Genomic DNA, 16,471 nt, shown 5'->3' with positions numbered 1-16,471 from the left:
GATTCAGCTATTGTTTTACTGAAACATACCTATGTTTCTCTCAGTTCTTTATTCATCATTCATGTCGTTTTTCAAGCAAATATGCCAAACATTTGATGGTTCCAGCTTCTTAACTATGTGGATTTTCAACTGTTCTCTGTTTTGTATCACTATAAAGAGAAAGTCTTTGGATTTGGACAGTTTATCAGACAAAAACAAATATGAAAACATCACTTTGTGTTCCAGGAAATTCTTTGGAAAACCATATAACTTGAGTACCCACTTTTACCTGGTTCAACACAATCAGTTTTGTTTATTCACATGCATTCCAGTTCTTGTAGTAAACTGTGTTCTTATATTTTGCTTCTCAGGCAAGCCAGTGATGATAATCACAGAATACATGGAGAATGGATCACTGGACACATTCCTTAAGGTAGGACAGAAGGATTCAAAAGAGTGGCAAAGGGTTTGGAGGACGGTATAGAAGAGGATGAGAAAGATGAGGATGATGGTCATAGGAAGTAGACAATGGATAAAGACAAGGAAGTGGAGCACAATGTGGAGTAAAAAAAAGTTTGAGGTGGGAAAGAGGAAGAGGAAGGTAAAGAAATCCATCAGTACTCAAGAATCAATCAAAAGAAAATGTTTAAACAGGATATTAAAAGGAAATGGAGTCCGCTCTCAGACATAGAGCTGTTGTGCTGAATTACCACAGTGGACTGAAGTAAGTGGCAAAGGGACAAGTGTGGAGAGCCACTACTTGCTGATGTGCCGAATTGGGAGGACAATTATCATAGAGGTGGAAAAATGTTTAATCTTCTGGAAAGGAAAATACATTTTCGAGAGCTGTTTGTAACGGAGACACACCACTGCGGGCAAAGAGGATCAGGACATGTCTTCCAACGCTGTTATTATTCCAATTCAGTAGCCCATCATTCTACACAGAAGTTACGCAGAAATTAGCTAAAGAACAATATGCAATAGTTACGAGTGTAAAATCTTGGCTGTTGTTACACTGACGTCTTTCAAGGGGAAATCGAACAAGAGACGGTAGACGGAGCTCCGTCTGCATGGTACAGATTTTAAACTTTCACATTTTGAAATGTTGACTATGTAAACTATGTAACGGATGGTTTGGCAGAAAATACGAAAAGGCATCTGAGCACTTAGGGCTTGAATTGTGTCTGCACTGTCTAGACAGTCTGGACTCCACTGAATGGAGAAGGTGGACTGTAATGAAGAGGCAGGCTGGCAAATCTGTGAATTAAGTGATCCCCCTCCAGAGCACTTCATTCTGTTCACTGGTTACAATGGCATGATGCTCAGTTGGCAGACAAAGCTAAATCCTGCATGAAAAAAAGGGCTAAACTCCTGCAGCAGATGGCTAATGGAGAGATGAGAGAAATAAGGTCAAACAGTTGGAAGATGGTAGAGGTATATTTTAAAAAAAAAGTTATGGAAATTTGGGAAAGGTAAGAACAGTATGGTTGTGTTAGGAGGTTCAGGTGTGCTGGAAAGGCAGTGCTGACTGGAAATATCAAAAACTTGCACAGGATGTTCTCAGCCAGACTGTGAGGATTGAGAGGATGCTGTGAGACAAAAGACAGAGGAAGGAGGGAGGAGATATGCTATACGGTCAGTGGAAACTGCTGACGTGACTGTCCTCTGTGCTGTGGGGGAGAAACCCTGGATGGCAAAGGGGAAGCAGAGGAGGTGGGAGACCGTCAGGCGGAGCAGCACAGAAAACCCTGTGAAGTAATTACATGGATGGCTGGTGTACTGAGGCCGGTATAAATGACACAGCCATGAGAAAACCAGGAGCTGGACTGGCTCCTGGATTAAGTGTCACAGCCATGGACAATGCACCGTAAGGCTCCTAACTCACATCTTTGGCTTAACATCTCATTTCACATGTAAGTGGGATGTTCTGCTGTGGATGGATGGGAAAAGTAGTGATAATACTGATGGAAACTGAGGTTGAAACCATGAGGGCAAAAGAAGTGTACAGCGATAACTACAGTTCATGTCTTCCTGTGGAAAATATGGATATGGAAAGAAAGATGAAAGGAAGATTGGATAGTTTACACTTGGATTGGAAGGAGCTGAAGCTTAAACTAACAGTGAGAGCTGTCATCACGGGAAAACTAAGACGGACTCCAGTGGAAGGGTTTTCAGTAGGAGGGAAAGAAGAGTCACTATAATTTACTGTTTTCATCAAAGCTAGTTTCTGTGCTGAGATGACAACAGCTTCTCCTTTTGCTTTAAAGGTCAACCTCCGATAGCTGTTTATGCTCCACACAAACAAACGTAGAACCAACCCAACCCATTCACCAAACTGAGCATTTATACTGGACAGTTCTAACTTTTACAGATGACCTTAAATGGCAGTATCTTTGCCAATATCTTTTTAATTCTTACATTTGTGCACACAAACTACAACATGTTTACAGTCCTATAAGAGGGCTATACACCACCACAACCTTTATACTCTCTCTTTCCACCCTGCTACAAAGCGTACACTATTTCCTGCATTGGCATTGAACATAGAAATTGTACACTGTAGGCTGGTTAGTCAGTGCTGTGACTTGAATCAAGTTTGGCAGCTTTTTCAGGGGACTACCTTCTGATCAGCGTGCAATGGTGGAGGAAAAAACACATTCTGTCCTTGGAAAAGTACATTTGCCCTCACATTATATATATATAGTTGGATATTCAACGACATAATTATAAGGGTATGGAAATTTGAAGGTCCTATAAGCGAAGGTTAAGTCAGGGCTAGAAGTGAAGAATGAGAAAGTGGCTGTGACTTACTCGAGGGAGTAACAGCTGCGCTGCAGTCGGTAGCAGAGACAGTGGTTTCATAAAACATGGTGTGACTCAGAGCAGCAGTGAGCCTTGGGCAGGATTAGAGGAATCCTTCATCATGGTTTGGGTCTGTCCATAGAGCAGGAGATCTACTGACAAGAACACCTGTGCATGCATGGGAGGAATGACTTGAGGTACAAAGGTGCACAGGTGATACCAGACAGGGAGAGCGATGACTGGATGATCGCCATCACTGACATTAGGAAATGGTAATCAGATTACCTGGAAATCACCTTGTCAGTATTTAGAAGTGAATAAGAGTAAAATGCAATAATGTGCTTACCTTCAAAATCCGCTGCCACCAAAAAGAGCTCATGTTGGACGTGCACAGTTGTGTCTTTATTTCTACACTGTAGGTGACAGGAATGACCTTTTTGGCTATCAGTGGCTACGTGGCTTTCATGCTACGGGACAACTTTTAAGCAGCAGTTAGCAGAATTCTCAGCTATGTATTATCTTGCAAGCTGACCCAGTTTAGCAGGCTTCACAACTGAAACCGTATAGAACAGGTGATGGGGATTGAACCATATTTCATTAAAAAATTTCCCAGTTTTTACTGTTCAACCATGGGTGGACTCCTTTATCATCACTGAACTTACTGCATACATAATACAGAATTATAATGCAGTGCAGCCAATAAGGGGAAACACTGCATTGACTCTACAGCATGCTACATAACTGAAAGTGTGTAGGGCGTCCTGGATCAGCAGCATTCATTTTGGGAGCTACTGGAAGGCATTTAAATATTATTTTTATCTGATATGTGATTTTGTTTTTCCCATTCTGTCCCTCTCCTCCTCTTTTCACTGTTTGCATCAACTATATGAAGTGGTTTAATTAAAGACATGAGAAATGAGTATTAATGAGAATGTCTTTCTCCCATTTATTTATTTATTTTTCTTTAGAAAAATGACGGTCAGTTCACTGTAATTCAGCTGGTCGGTATGCTGCGAGGCATCGCGTCTGGCATGAGGTAAACATACAAATCCACACAAACGCACAATGTAGTACTGAACACGTCATTAGGGCAAAGTTTCTAATCATCTCCTTTGTGTTGATAAATTCAGGTACCTGTCTGACATGGGCTACGTCCACCGTGATCTAGCAGCACGTAACATCCTGGTCAACAGTAACCTCGTGTGTAAAGTGTCTGATTTCGGTTTGTCCCGAGTCCTGGAGGACGACCCGGAGGCTGCATACACCACACGGGTAAGACTGCACATGCTTGAGTGTGTGATGGAGCTGAATTTTCACTGTTATGTCGTATGTCAAAGAGAAAAGAAGAAAGAAAATCTGCAATTCCTCCTATTTGGAAGAGTTTTAATTATTTACTTAAATAATTAAACAGCTGTGGTTAGTCGTCTGCCATTTAACTATAATCGATTAATCAACTAATTGTTTCAGGACTGGAGTTAGAGAGGAAGAGGAAGGGACATCTTGAGGGCACAGTGCTGTGTCTTTGAAGGCATTTATATTTTAATCCAGTGTGTATCTCTATGTGTGTGCAGCGATAGTGGTATTTTAAACTTTGGATTAAGTGGAAAACTGACACCGAATACACACATAGATTCTTGAATGCAGACACACACACACACACACACACACACACACACAGACGGCAGCAGCAGGTTTTAAATTGAGCTGTGTGTCCCAGGCTGAGTGGCGTCCTGTCAACCAGAGACGGGCTGCTTCCTGCAGGAGGAGGGCCAATTAGTACTCGGCTCAGTCTCCACAACACTCAATTAGCACTGAGTCTTGCTGCCTTAGCGCCAAATATCCTGTCACTCACCTCTGTCTGCAAGCTACATCTCTTCTTGCTGTCTCTCTCGCTCTCTCTCGCTCTCAGTCGCGGTCTGGCTCTCTTTCCCTGACAGAGCAGTGAGAATAACATAATTCACACCCTTCAAATAATCAGATCCTGAGACATCCTGCTGCTGTGTTCATCAATACTACATCAAGCTAATTTCACTACTCATCAGCTGAAAACACATTTTCCTCTGGAACTCAGCGGTCGTCCTGTGAACTTTTCTATCTTTGCAATGAAAGCGCAATAATGAAGACGAGGAAAAGGCGTAGAGGAATCTCGCGCCCCCCGACAGCTAGGACAGGAAATTTGAGGAAAGAAAGTGAAACTTGGTATCATGAATGTGTTCCTAAATTGGTATTCATTAGTGTAATTGTGAGTTGGACCACATGGGGCAGAAGTGACTCAATTAAGGTCTGTGCTTGGTTTCCGTCTTCGTGTAACAAAACGTAAAAAATTTTGAATGACTGCAGCTGTATTTATACAACGGAAGGTCATTTGCACAAGTGTGGCGCTGAGCTGTTGTCGGAGTAAACATTTCAAGGTTATTTATGTCAAAGCTGCTCAACATATGTAAAGTGTTTCAGCTTTCACAGAGTTTATTTTTTCTATGCCAGGTTCCTCTGAATCTACTGATACTGTACTGTATACTGTGTGCGTTATTTGGTAAATGTTTCTTTTATTTTGTCGCAGGGCGGCAAGATTCCTATTCGCTGGACGGCTCCAGAGGCGATCGCATACAGAAAGTTTACATCAGCCAGCGATGTGTGGAGTTATGGGATTGTCATGTGGGAAGTGATGTCATACGGAGAGAGGCCCTACTGGGAGATGTCCAATCAAGATGTAATTTTCATGTGACATTGTTATAGAAATCATTTTTGTGCATGCTGTAATTTGTCTTGTTTTAATTTATTCATGACTCCACCAAATGGAATTCTTTTTTCGCACTTTGGGTGGAGCATAAACTAAGCACAGCCTGTGTAGTTGGTGCTCTGGAGCTGATCGTTTCACATAATCAGCAGCAGGTGGAGGTGGAGTTTGCCCATTTGTCATGGATTTGTAAATGTTTTGATTTCCTTTTTTGTCTCACTGATTTAAAACATTATATTTTGTTTGTTTAATCCGTACATAAACCAAGGTATTTAGCAGACTGTTGGCCGTTTTCACCATGGAAGGGAGGGTTATGTGCCAGATTATTTCTTGGCCACAACCAGCAACTTCCTGGACTGGTTGCCTGGTAACTGTCCAGACCAAAGAAATGAAAACAGCAAATTGTTGTTTTTACACTTTTTACACAGTTTGTTTTATATGTGAGGAGTATGTGAAGTGCTGATTGGTGGATTTTCTTACCTTTGGACAGAGCCAAGCTGATCGTTTTCCCGTTTACAGTCTGTGTGCTAAGCTAAGTTGCCCAACAGACAGATTCTTTATGAGAGTGGTATTGATCCTCACATCTAACATTCTGTATCTCCCAGAAGGTTGAACTTTTGGTTCAGGGGCCTTGGAAACTGCAGCTGAGCTTCTGAAACACCAGTTATGCTCAAGTGCTATTTTCAAGAATTAACTTAACACCTCAGCTAGGACAATGTTTTCCAACCTTGGGCTTGAGTGCGGGGGGGCTGAACACAGGTCATGTTAGCTTTTTGATTACAGGTATAGGTTCCTTGAGATGGTGACGGCTAGAGAGAAAAAGATGTAGGTGAAATATACAAGTTTCCTGTCAGGAGGCTGAATGGAGGTGAACTAGTGAGGGCTGAACAAGAAGCTGTTATTATAAATCATTAACCGCAAGGAGTGGACAATAACAATGGACACTGTGGGGTGTCAAGAATGGTGTGCGTAAGCAAAAGGGTGAAACAGGTGAATGCGCATGGAGGTGTGCTGCTAAGTAGAAAAACGTGGCAGGGATAATAGCCAGCTTCCTTAGGCTGTGGATCACCCATAAGTGTTTAAGGTTTTTAGATCCCCTGTGACCAAAATGCAGACATTTATTTCCAATTTCCCGAATTTTCGTAACTTAAATATTTGGCCAAATGCAAAAGTATGAACTTGTGAATGAGTGGCTGTGGAGTGATACGTGAGTGGCAGGCGAGTTAGCTCTACTCAACAAGTACCAAAATCACCTGCATGTGTTCATCAGGGAGGAGATGAAGAAAAGTGAGTGAGAGAGGAGGAGGGTGGTGAGAAGGGGAGGAGGGGGTTGCACCTATTTTATAGTGTTGGCCCGGAGGTCATTTTAATGGGGAGATCTGCAATCGTGTTACACGGCGATGATCGAGAATGTAGCATTAGGTTCTGACACCACACACATGCACTCGCTTCCCACCCACAGACACACACACACACACAGGCAACATATGCACGCACAGCCCTCCAGTGACCTCTTCATCCCCTGCTTCAGACCCCTCCCTCCTCCGTTTGGTTATTAGGCTGTCTGTCTCGAGAAGTCTAGAGACTGGGAGGAGTGGAGAGGAGAGGAGGATGAGAGGAGAGGAGAAGACGTTTGATGTTTAATTGAAAGCGTTATGCTGGATTTTCTCTGATCTGCGCAAGGAAGTGCAGGCTCTCACACTCTCTTTCTCTAAGCTCCCTCCTTCTGTTTCCCATTTCTCTGCCTTTCCTTCTCACTTCTTTCTCTCGTCCTCTCTTTTGTCTCTCGAAAATGCAATCTCTGTATTCTTCCTTGCCTCTCGTCCGCCTTCTCTTTCTTTCTCCCACCTCGGTCTCTCGTTTTCTTCCTCTGATCTTTCCTCCCTGCCAGTCAGCGTTGTGTAGTTCTTCTCCCTCTCAGCACGCAGCGATGATTTGACGCTGCGCTCCTCTCTTTGGTGTGCGTACGTGTGCTTTCATGCCCGCATGTGTATTGGAGTGCTATCACGTCTGTCTTTTGTGTGAATTTGACACAAGTAAAGGCTGTCATGAACTCAACAAATCAATTCCCCCCAGTGTCTTGCACTGGCAGAACTAGGCTGAAAATTCCAGCCTGCTTTCCACTGCAGGGTCCAACGGAGAGAGTCGGGGGTTTATTTATTATTCATCTAACTCAATTCCCTCCCCAAAAAAAATTCTGTTATTCAGTGCTGCATCTTGTTACTTGCGGAAATGATTAACTAGGCTGTGCAGCATATCAAATAAACAAATAATGCTTTCATGATGTGTTACTTTGTTGATCCTCGGAGGGGGTTAGATTTTGCTCTGCTAACGTCATGGGGGTTTGAGTCTAGGGTCAGATAGAGATCAGGAGCATCCCTGGAGCGAGTATCAGAATTCAGGATCTCGTTCTGGAGAATTCAGAGTGGAAGAAACATTGCCTTGCTGTAGTGTGTCACGGTGCTGGTGTGGAAAAGTTATTACATGTTCAAGTGTCAAAACACTTGAAGTTGTGTCCTCTCCACACCCTGATTCAGGGTCACTTTCACACTTTAAAAAATGATGATCCAACATTTATCAAGACTCAGTAACTGCATTTTTTTTCATGCTTCAGATATTCAGGATGAAAAATTCTTGTGTCTCTTATGCCATCAAGCGGTTAAATGCTCAGCATGAGACAACTGATTATCAGTTTTCCTAATAATATTGGTGGGTGATGATGATGACAATCTGGTTTTAACCACAGATGATGAATGGAGGTTTAGAGTTATGTTTCCACTGATGTACATTGTTTTATGTGAGCCTGTGAGGCAGGTTTTATCATGTGTTGTGCATACGTATGTAATATGGTTTATATGTATTTTTATGTTCAAGTCTCTGTGTTCTGTTTTTTTTTTCCTAGATGCAAGTCAGATTTCAACAAAATGTTAATGCTGAAGTTAAAACAAGCTCCAAATCATGTTTTCAGAGGGGAAGACTGAGATGAACATAGGGGGGTTTCACTGCTCTGGTTGGGCTCCAGCTGCTAATCATAGCCCTTTCATACTGCTAGTGTAAATTGGGCATTACTCTGTCACCCTTTCCCTCCATCTCCCTCCTTCTCTTTACTCCTAAATGAAAGAAATTCAGTTGTTTCAAGATCATTTGGACTGTCTTGAAATATTGTACCACCTTATGGCTTTTTACAAAACTAACCTCTCCCCTCATCTATCTGCAGGTAATAAAAGCAATAGAGGAGAGCTATAGGTTGCCGGGTCCTATGGACTGCCCCGAGGCTCTGTACCACCTCATGATGGACTGCTGGCAGCGAGAACGCAGCAACCGTCCCAAGTTTGATGAGATTGTCTGTCTACTAGACAAACTCATTCGCAACCCCAGCTCATTAAAAAAACTGGTCAACTCTTCACACAGGTGGGGCCTCACACCACAGAACAAACTACATATTGATGTTTTGGATTTAAGCAACAGACAGCCAACAGTTACACTGATATATGAATGAGAACATTTTCTTAAATTTATTTTAATTACATTTTTTTTTCAAGGAGACATGCATGTTGGACAAGGGCATGTTTTCAGTGACATGCTTTCATTTTTTTTAAAAGGTATTGTGTTTTAATTGACCTGTTATTTCTTAAGTGAATTAAACCCAGCACTGCAAGCTAATAGACTCATCATTGTTCTGATGAAGTGTAAATAGAGTCTCTGCTGAAGTATTGTGTAGCTGCACAATCAAATCAGAATGGACATGGTCTCTGAATGCTGCATGCCAGCAAAGAGGAGCAGAGGCATAAATGGAAGTGGCTAGATTTTCTTAAAACTATGCATTAGTGTGGATTGGATTCAGTGGGGTGTCCTTTGATTATCGTAGCATTTGAACATTCAATTAGAATTTCACCACTATGTATATGTGTTGCATTAGTGTATAATGGCATGAAATTACTCTTAAGTGCTCTGAAGCAGACATTTAGTCAGACAGCCTCATTACTTTATTTTCGTTGCAAAAATAATGAAATAACAAGATATTTTGTTCTCCTCTCTCTTTTTCACTCACACACACACACACACACACACACACACACACACACACACACACAGGAACCCACTTAATAAATCAATGCCATATCTAACAGCCCATGCAATAACACGTGACAGTTAGCCAGCTTAAAGGGACACCAACAGGGCTGCCCCCTTGTTCCACATGACAGTCCACTCTAGCTGTAGCATGGAGAATGTTTTTTAGCGAGCATGAGCATTTCTCTTTGATAGCATGGAGAGCTCTATTTTTTAGCATGAAGAGTGAGCTGAATAACAAAGAGTTTTGAGAGGACAGCATTTTCAGCTCTGCATGATGGTGCATAACTCGCATTATAAAGCCTCACTGGTAACTGTCAGGAGCTTAGTACTGAGCTTCAGAACGCAGCTGATTTCACAGTGAATTCCACTCCTTTACATTTATGATAATAATATGAAACAGAGCTAGTGTCCTATAAAGTCCTTTAATTTACTTTTAAAACATCCTCACAGCCAGGTATACTGTTTGAGAACATATATGTATAATCTTGTGTCTATAATCACTGTCTTACTCTTTCTTTTACTGTATATCTATCCATGTACCAGGGTTTCCAACCTGTTAGTGGAGCATGCCAGTGTAGAAGGGGACTGTAGCACTCGGACCCAGACTGTAGGGGAATGGCTGGACTCCATCAAGATGGGTCGTTACACTGAGCTCTTCATGGAAGGAGGGTACTCTTCACTGGAAACAGTGGCTCAGATGACTTCAGAGTAAGGCCATTCAAGCAAATTCAAACATATATATAAACACTACAACACCTAACCAAACCTTAAGATTTCTGTTTCCAGCCTAATGCCATGAAGTTAAGTGGAATTTTGTTTGTAGAGCTTACAACTGTGCAAAATTGCATTAAATATTTTCAACAGCAAAATCTTCCTTAGTCTGGATAAGCACCAGTCCTCAGTCTAAACACTTTTAATATGGACTATTTCTTCAGTAGAATGTAGTCTTTATAAAAACGTGACCCATTAAAGTTGAAAATTTAGTAAAATAACATGACCCAGACTCAAAGTGCAATACTCAAATGTGCAATGCAGTTGTAATCACAGTCCTTGTAACACATACAAAACTGAACTGATTCTAATTATTATAGTTTCTTTTTTTTTTGTTTTTTTAGCAAGAGAAGCAAATGAATATTGTCACAAAATGTTGTCAAGGTCAAAGAAAAATGAGAATTCAGGATCTATTACGAGGTTGCAAGCTTGTGGGGGGAAAAAAAGTTCTAAAAAACCAGCACTGTTTATAGAACTGAGAGGCTCTATAAAGATAGAAGCAGCTGCAAATGATCTGTATGACTTCTGCATACAGAACTCAAGGAGCATCACAAAAACTACTAAATTAGTAATTCAACATTTTTTTTAACCATGCTGTCTATAAGAGCTGGGCTTTGTCAGAATATTGTATATATTGAATATATTGATTCTCTTGAAACAACACGGTGGTACATCAATAAAACTGGCATCAAAATGTTGTCTAAAACATTACAAATAAACCTTATATAGAAACATTTTCTTAAAAAAAAAGAAAGTTTAAGTATAGTCATACATTTCTTTATTGTTTGTGTGCTGTTTTTTCAGGGATTTGCGGAGAGTAGGCGTGAATCTGGCTGGACATCAGAAAAAAATCATCACTAGCATTCAGGAGATGAGAGTACATATGAACACCAACTCTACTGTAAACATCTGATACATATGTACAGGCCAACATACACACACACACGCACTCAAACACACACATGCACACACTATATGGACCTAGTATGTGACAAAAAGACTCAGATTTGCTGTTGGACCTAGAGCGGCTTAGCACTTTCTACGGACAAGGAAACCCAGTGTTTATGGATCTAAATTGGACAAATCCACATTTTTGTGGTTCTTGTGTGTGGAGTTTGCTTGTGGTGTCACTGGGGATATTTGACTTTGCAGCGCTAAAACCAAACTGAACTGAACTGAGTGGTTCCACATGAAGGGAAGCTGATGGTGAGATAAATGAATTGAACTGCATCAAACTCAAGTGAAGATTTTTTTTTTTCTTCATTTTAATTATTCCATTTGTGTGAATCTTGGGGATTCTCATATCTTGTGCACTGTTTGGATTCTCTCAGATCAGACATGAAACACAAACTGCAGATCTGGCTCTGAGAGCAACCAGCACTTTTTGGCTGTGTCACAAACATGGGAGTTTCATGCAGCGGGCTCAAACTGAAAATTTTCAGCCTGTCTCAGGTGATCTGAGCCCAGCAGATTGTTCTCTAGCAGTTTCCTCTGGAAGTGCAGTTCCGCCAGGCGTCATTGAATTGAACACCATTCTCAGGCAGTGTTAACATGTGATAATGGATCAAGAGCAAAATCTTCATTAGTTTCAGTTTTTGTTTTTGCCATGTTTCCTGTCTCAGGCAGGTCTTCATGCCACAAGACTGCAGCTGTATTCCAGCTGTGCAACTCACAGAAGGTCCAAACTCATATTCAACATCATATTCTTCATTATCTTCCAAAGCAGTGCAAGGCAAGAATGCAAAACGCAACCTTCATTGTTAAAAGAGGCTGAGGTTTAAAATTGGGTCTCACCAAGCCTACAGAGGAAAAGAGTTCAAAGATACACAGCTTTAGGCTCTGGGATACTCTATATATTTGTTATTCTGGCTGAATGTATAGCACTACACAGAACACAATGCTCAGTTGCAGCATCAAACTGTTATAGTTTGGTATGTAAATGCTGTCAAATATGGATAGAATGTGGCAATAGAACCATTCTGGTCCTTAAAACCAGCTTCTGAATGAAGCTGCAGATTGTAAAAGAGATTCAGCTGACTCTCTGTCATTTTTGCTCTGAAAATCTGTAAGAATCTCCACTAAGATCTTGATGAGTTCCTACAGAACTCACTCAGACAATTTCCTCATATACTTGATACTTCATTTATGTTTTAATGGAACTGTCACTCCGATTCTGGGGAACCTTCATGGTTCTAGCAACATCTCAAATCAGTCACACAGCTTCACTGAGGGTCAAGCAGAAATGTTTACTGAGATTCAGCTAGAACCTTTTTTTTTTTTTCAGATATTATCGCATCCTTCACTGAGGTTCTGGTGAACCTTCATTCAGATTCTGATCAACCTTCACCGAGGTTTTAATGGCAACAGCGTGCATTCATAATAAACAGTCACGTAGGTTCTAATGGAAATATCACATCTTGTTCAAAAGTACATGTAGTTGGGTCCAGTAAAATGATAAATCCAACAGAAGTCTTGTTTTTGGAAAGTCATGGAAAGTTCAGTCGATCCTGATGGAACATTTGTTCATGTAATAATGGACCAGCTACTCAGATTCTCACGGAAAGGATTGTCCAGGTTCTAGTGGGACTGTTTACTGATATTCCAGTGGAACCTTCACTCAGATTCTAGAGGAAACCTCTACTGGGATTCCAATGCAGCCTTCACTCAAGAGTGCACTCCACTCAGATCTTCATGGAGCCTTCACTTAGAAACAACAACCTTCAGGTACCGCAGAAAACCCTCAGCAATCTGTTCAGTTCACCATGCTGCAGAGTCTGTCTGCCCCACACATCTGCCACACCACAATAAACCTCACTCTAACTGGACTGCTGAAAATTAGAAGGCAATATTGATCAACTTGATAATCATTTATTTATTTATACTTGTTTAAAGAAATGAGCAAAAATGATGTAGACGGTTTGTGTTTCATCATAATACTCTCTTGGACTACTGAGCAGCTCTGCCTACACGTCTTTCATGTATATAATGTATTATATATTTAAAGCAGGGAGCATCGTTCTTCTGTCTACCATCACGTGGACAAGTTGGTATTGATCAAGCATCTCAGAGTAGAATACATTAGTAAATAGTAACAAATACTCTAAATCAGCATTCCTGCTACTTTGACATGGGCCACTGTCAGGTGGGGGCAACCAGCACATCTGTCTCCAACTAAGAAGGCACACATGGGTATGCAGACAGATCAAATATTCATATTATGTTGTTGGTGACTGTGTTTCATTTCCAGTTTTGGTGCAAGAACTATTAATATTTTCAATGGGCCTCTGTTGTCTCTAAAAGCAGAAGTGTGCACAGGGATTGATATATGAACCTCTGGTGTATGGTAATGGTTTAAAGTTATATAATGATGTCAATGATCAAGCCCTTGCTTAACTTCTCTTTGGTATGGTATGTTATACATTATTACTCAGTGCTTTATCGCTAAAACTTGACCCTTTTCATCATTGTGTTCACCTAAAGCAGGAACTGAGTTCTGACAGTACATATATATATCCTCTTTGCAGATGACATGCTAATATTTTTCTTGGTTTTACACAGTGAACTGCTAGTGCTATCGCGTAAGAGTGGAAATGAAATGAGATTGTAAAGTTAGTTTTGTAAGAGGTGATATCACCTGACTGTATGAAAAGCATTGCAAAGTATACGAGAGGAATGTAAGGTTTTAAAGGGGTATTTCACTTTTTTAGAGAACATGTTTGTCTTTTAAACACTCAGACCTCCCTCTGAGTTCAGGTAGAGTTAAAGGAAAAAGCCTGGTTAACTGGTGGCAGAAAATTATCTCACTTGTGGCCCTCAAGCTTTCCCACATGGTGTCAAGATCAAGATCATAGTTCTCGATTGGTTTAATATAAGGGCGCGAGTGGGGAATGGTCACAACTATTCTATTCTTCATGGGTATGTGGTTTTAAAAGTTGAAATGTTCTTCTAAGAGTGAAAGTTCGCTGGACTGATAAATATCTGCATAGTCTCTTTAGTCTATGTTTATTACTTAAGAGGTTTTGCTCTACCTTGTATGTTGATATACTAAATTGTAGTTTTAATGGTGGGGAACAGTTGATATTTTGCACTGTAAGATCTGTGGTTTTGTTCCCTTTTTTAAAGCACATCATACTTTTTTATCCAAGCAGTTTTTGTTTTTGTCCTCAAAAATATAACAATTTTTTTGGTAGTAAAGTATATACATGTAGACTATTGCAGCTATGCAGATCTTTAATTTTGGGGGAAAATGCATCAGTAATGTGGTGCACTTTTTATTGTAGACAATATAAGGCATGTACAGTGAAAGTAATTGGACTGGGTGCTTTTAATTTACCACCCAGCATGTTTTCATTTAAATTTTCCTCAATCATATGAATACCACAGGCATTTGATGAAGTTTCGCAGTGTTTTGATCCCCCCCAAATTTCATGTTATTGGCTTTTTACAACCACCTTTTTCAGTTTAATTTTCAACCTAAAACCTATGCCTGGGGCATGAACAATTGGTGAATAGTACACCCTTATAAGTGCCTCTCATCTTTCGAGCACCATTATTTCCTCCCCTGCCAAAATGCTATGCCTCAGTTGTGCCCCAACGTTCTAGAGTATGTATTTACCTTTTGCCAACAATATCTACAGGCAATAAGAAGAATGTCAGACAATGTGTATGTTGGAACTAATTTAATTTGCACTTTATGAGATCTGTTGCCCTTTTGTTTGACTAAAATGTCTATAGGTGACTGACTTTTTAGTGTTAAAGTTTTTCCTAATAATTTACTATGTAATTGCTATGATTACTGTGTTACCTGATGCTGATTATATCACTACATGTTCTCAATGCTTCCCATGATGTAAAAATTGACAGTTAAGCACAAGACATTGGTAATATTTTTAAAAACAAATCAGAGTTATATATATAAAAACTAAAGCATCACTGATATAGAGCACCAGTTCCTTGTGTATGGCACAACTATACACCTTCAGAGCGCGAGAACAGGGTTTTGCAGGAAACTGTTAGGATAGTGAGCAGATGATATGATTATGTACAAGAGGTCAATAGCACTGACCGTTGATGTCAACAAACCTCTGTAGGACATTTTGACCTGGCAGTATTTGTGGCATTACCACTGATTAGTACAAAAGTTTGAGAACAGGTGTTGATTTGTTGTCACTGCAAACAACAATAAACATACAGTTAGCTGATAGGTGTTGCTGCGCGAACTATCTTCATTAACTCAAATGATTTATTTTCAGCACTTAGCAAACTTGGCATGATTTTATCCTAGCTGTGTCTAATTAAGCACTTCTCATTTAGCAGGAAGAAACAAGGCACAGCAAACCAGCAAAGGCTTGGAAAGATTTACTGATGTGTTGTTACTCTGTACTGACTGTCAGCTGGAACTCCATCAACCATGCAGTGAAGTATGTATGCAGGAACCAATTTTGTAATACCAAATTAAGTTACTTAACATAGTTAGACGTAACCAACAACTTTGTTCTTTGAAATGGACTTTCAGATGAAGGTAATCTTATTTATTTAAATCAATATAAGTTTGTACTCATTAGCGTTTGTTGGAATTGGCTTCCTAATAAAATGACTTCACTGAATCCTAGCAAATGTATAAAAGCAATATCTGATATTAGCAAATAAAAAAGATTTGCTCACACAAATGCATGGGGACATAACAATGATAAAAGGTTGCACTGAAATTTGAATTGGTTTTAAGACACTTCGTCAGAAAACATGTTTTGGTGTCTTTGAAAACCTCCAAAATAAAACAGAAGTGGGCGGGGTTATATCTGAGGCCAGGATTGTGGTAGCAACAGTCCTAATGTTTTCCTTAGACAGTAATACTTTTTTTTTGGTCAGTTTAATCATTAGTGCAGACAAAGACCAACTGTGCAGATAAAGTCGATGTCACAGGATTGTACATGAAAAGTCTTGTTCCTGGTTGCCAGGATGTTTGGAATAAGCTTGAACTAATTTCACATCTATAGCCGACATCTTCATCATAGCAACAGCCAGTGAGGCATGTGGGTATTATAGTATTGTGCCATTTGACAGACCACATTGAGGGAAAGAAACTATTAAAGCTACAGTCAGAGGCCC

General features: G+C 40.3%; 1 protein-coding gene across 5 annotated transcripts in view; it reads left to right on the top strand.

Moving 5' to 3' along the window:
- Positions 1-11,548, top strand: part of LOC121195296 (ephrin type-A receptor 5) — a 49,183-nt gene extending 37,635 nt beyond the window's left edge. For 4 of the 5 annotated variants that reach the window (XM_041058676.1, XM_041058678.1, XM_041058674.1 and 1 more), the window contains 7 exons: positions 351-412; positions 3,750-3,817; positions 3,912-4,053; positions 5,342-5,491; positions 8,736-8,929; positions 10,136-10,300; positions 11,168-11,548. In XM_041058676.1, coding sequence (XP_040914610.1) covers positions 351-412; positions 3,750-3,817; positions 3,912-4,053; positions 5,342-5,491; positions 8,736-8,929; positions 10,136-10,300; positions 11,168-11,276 — 890 coding nt within the window. In that variant the 3' untranslated portion in view covers positions 11,277-11,548. Of the gene's footprint in view, positions 1-350; positions 413-3,749; positions 3,818-3,911; positions 4,054-5,341; positions 5,492-8,735; positions 8,967-9,931; positions 9,950-10,135; positions 10,301-11,167 lie in introns of all 5 variants that reach the window. The other variant, XM_041058675.1, reaches the window with a different exon arrangement.
- Positions 11,549-16,471: the final 4,923 nt, after the last annotated feature.

The sequence above is a fragment of the Toxotes jaculatrix genome, chromosome 16, assembly GCF_017976425.1.
Source record: "Toxotes jaculatrix isolate fToxJac2 chromosome 16, fToxJac2.pri, whole genome shotgun sequence".
Lineage (NCBI taxonomy): Eukaryota > Metazoa > Chordata > Actinopteri > Toxotidae > Toxotes > Toxotes jaculatrix.
The sequence above is the reverse complement of the archived record's forward strand: the minus strand, read 5'-3'. Positions and strand labels throughout refer to the sequence as shown.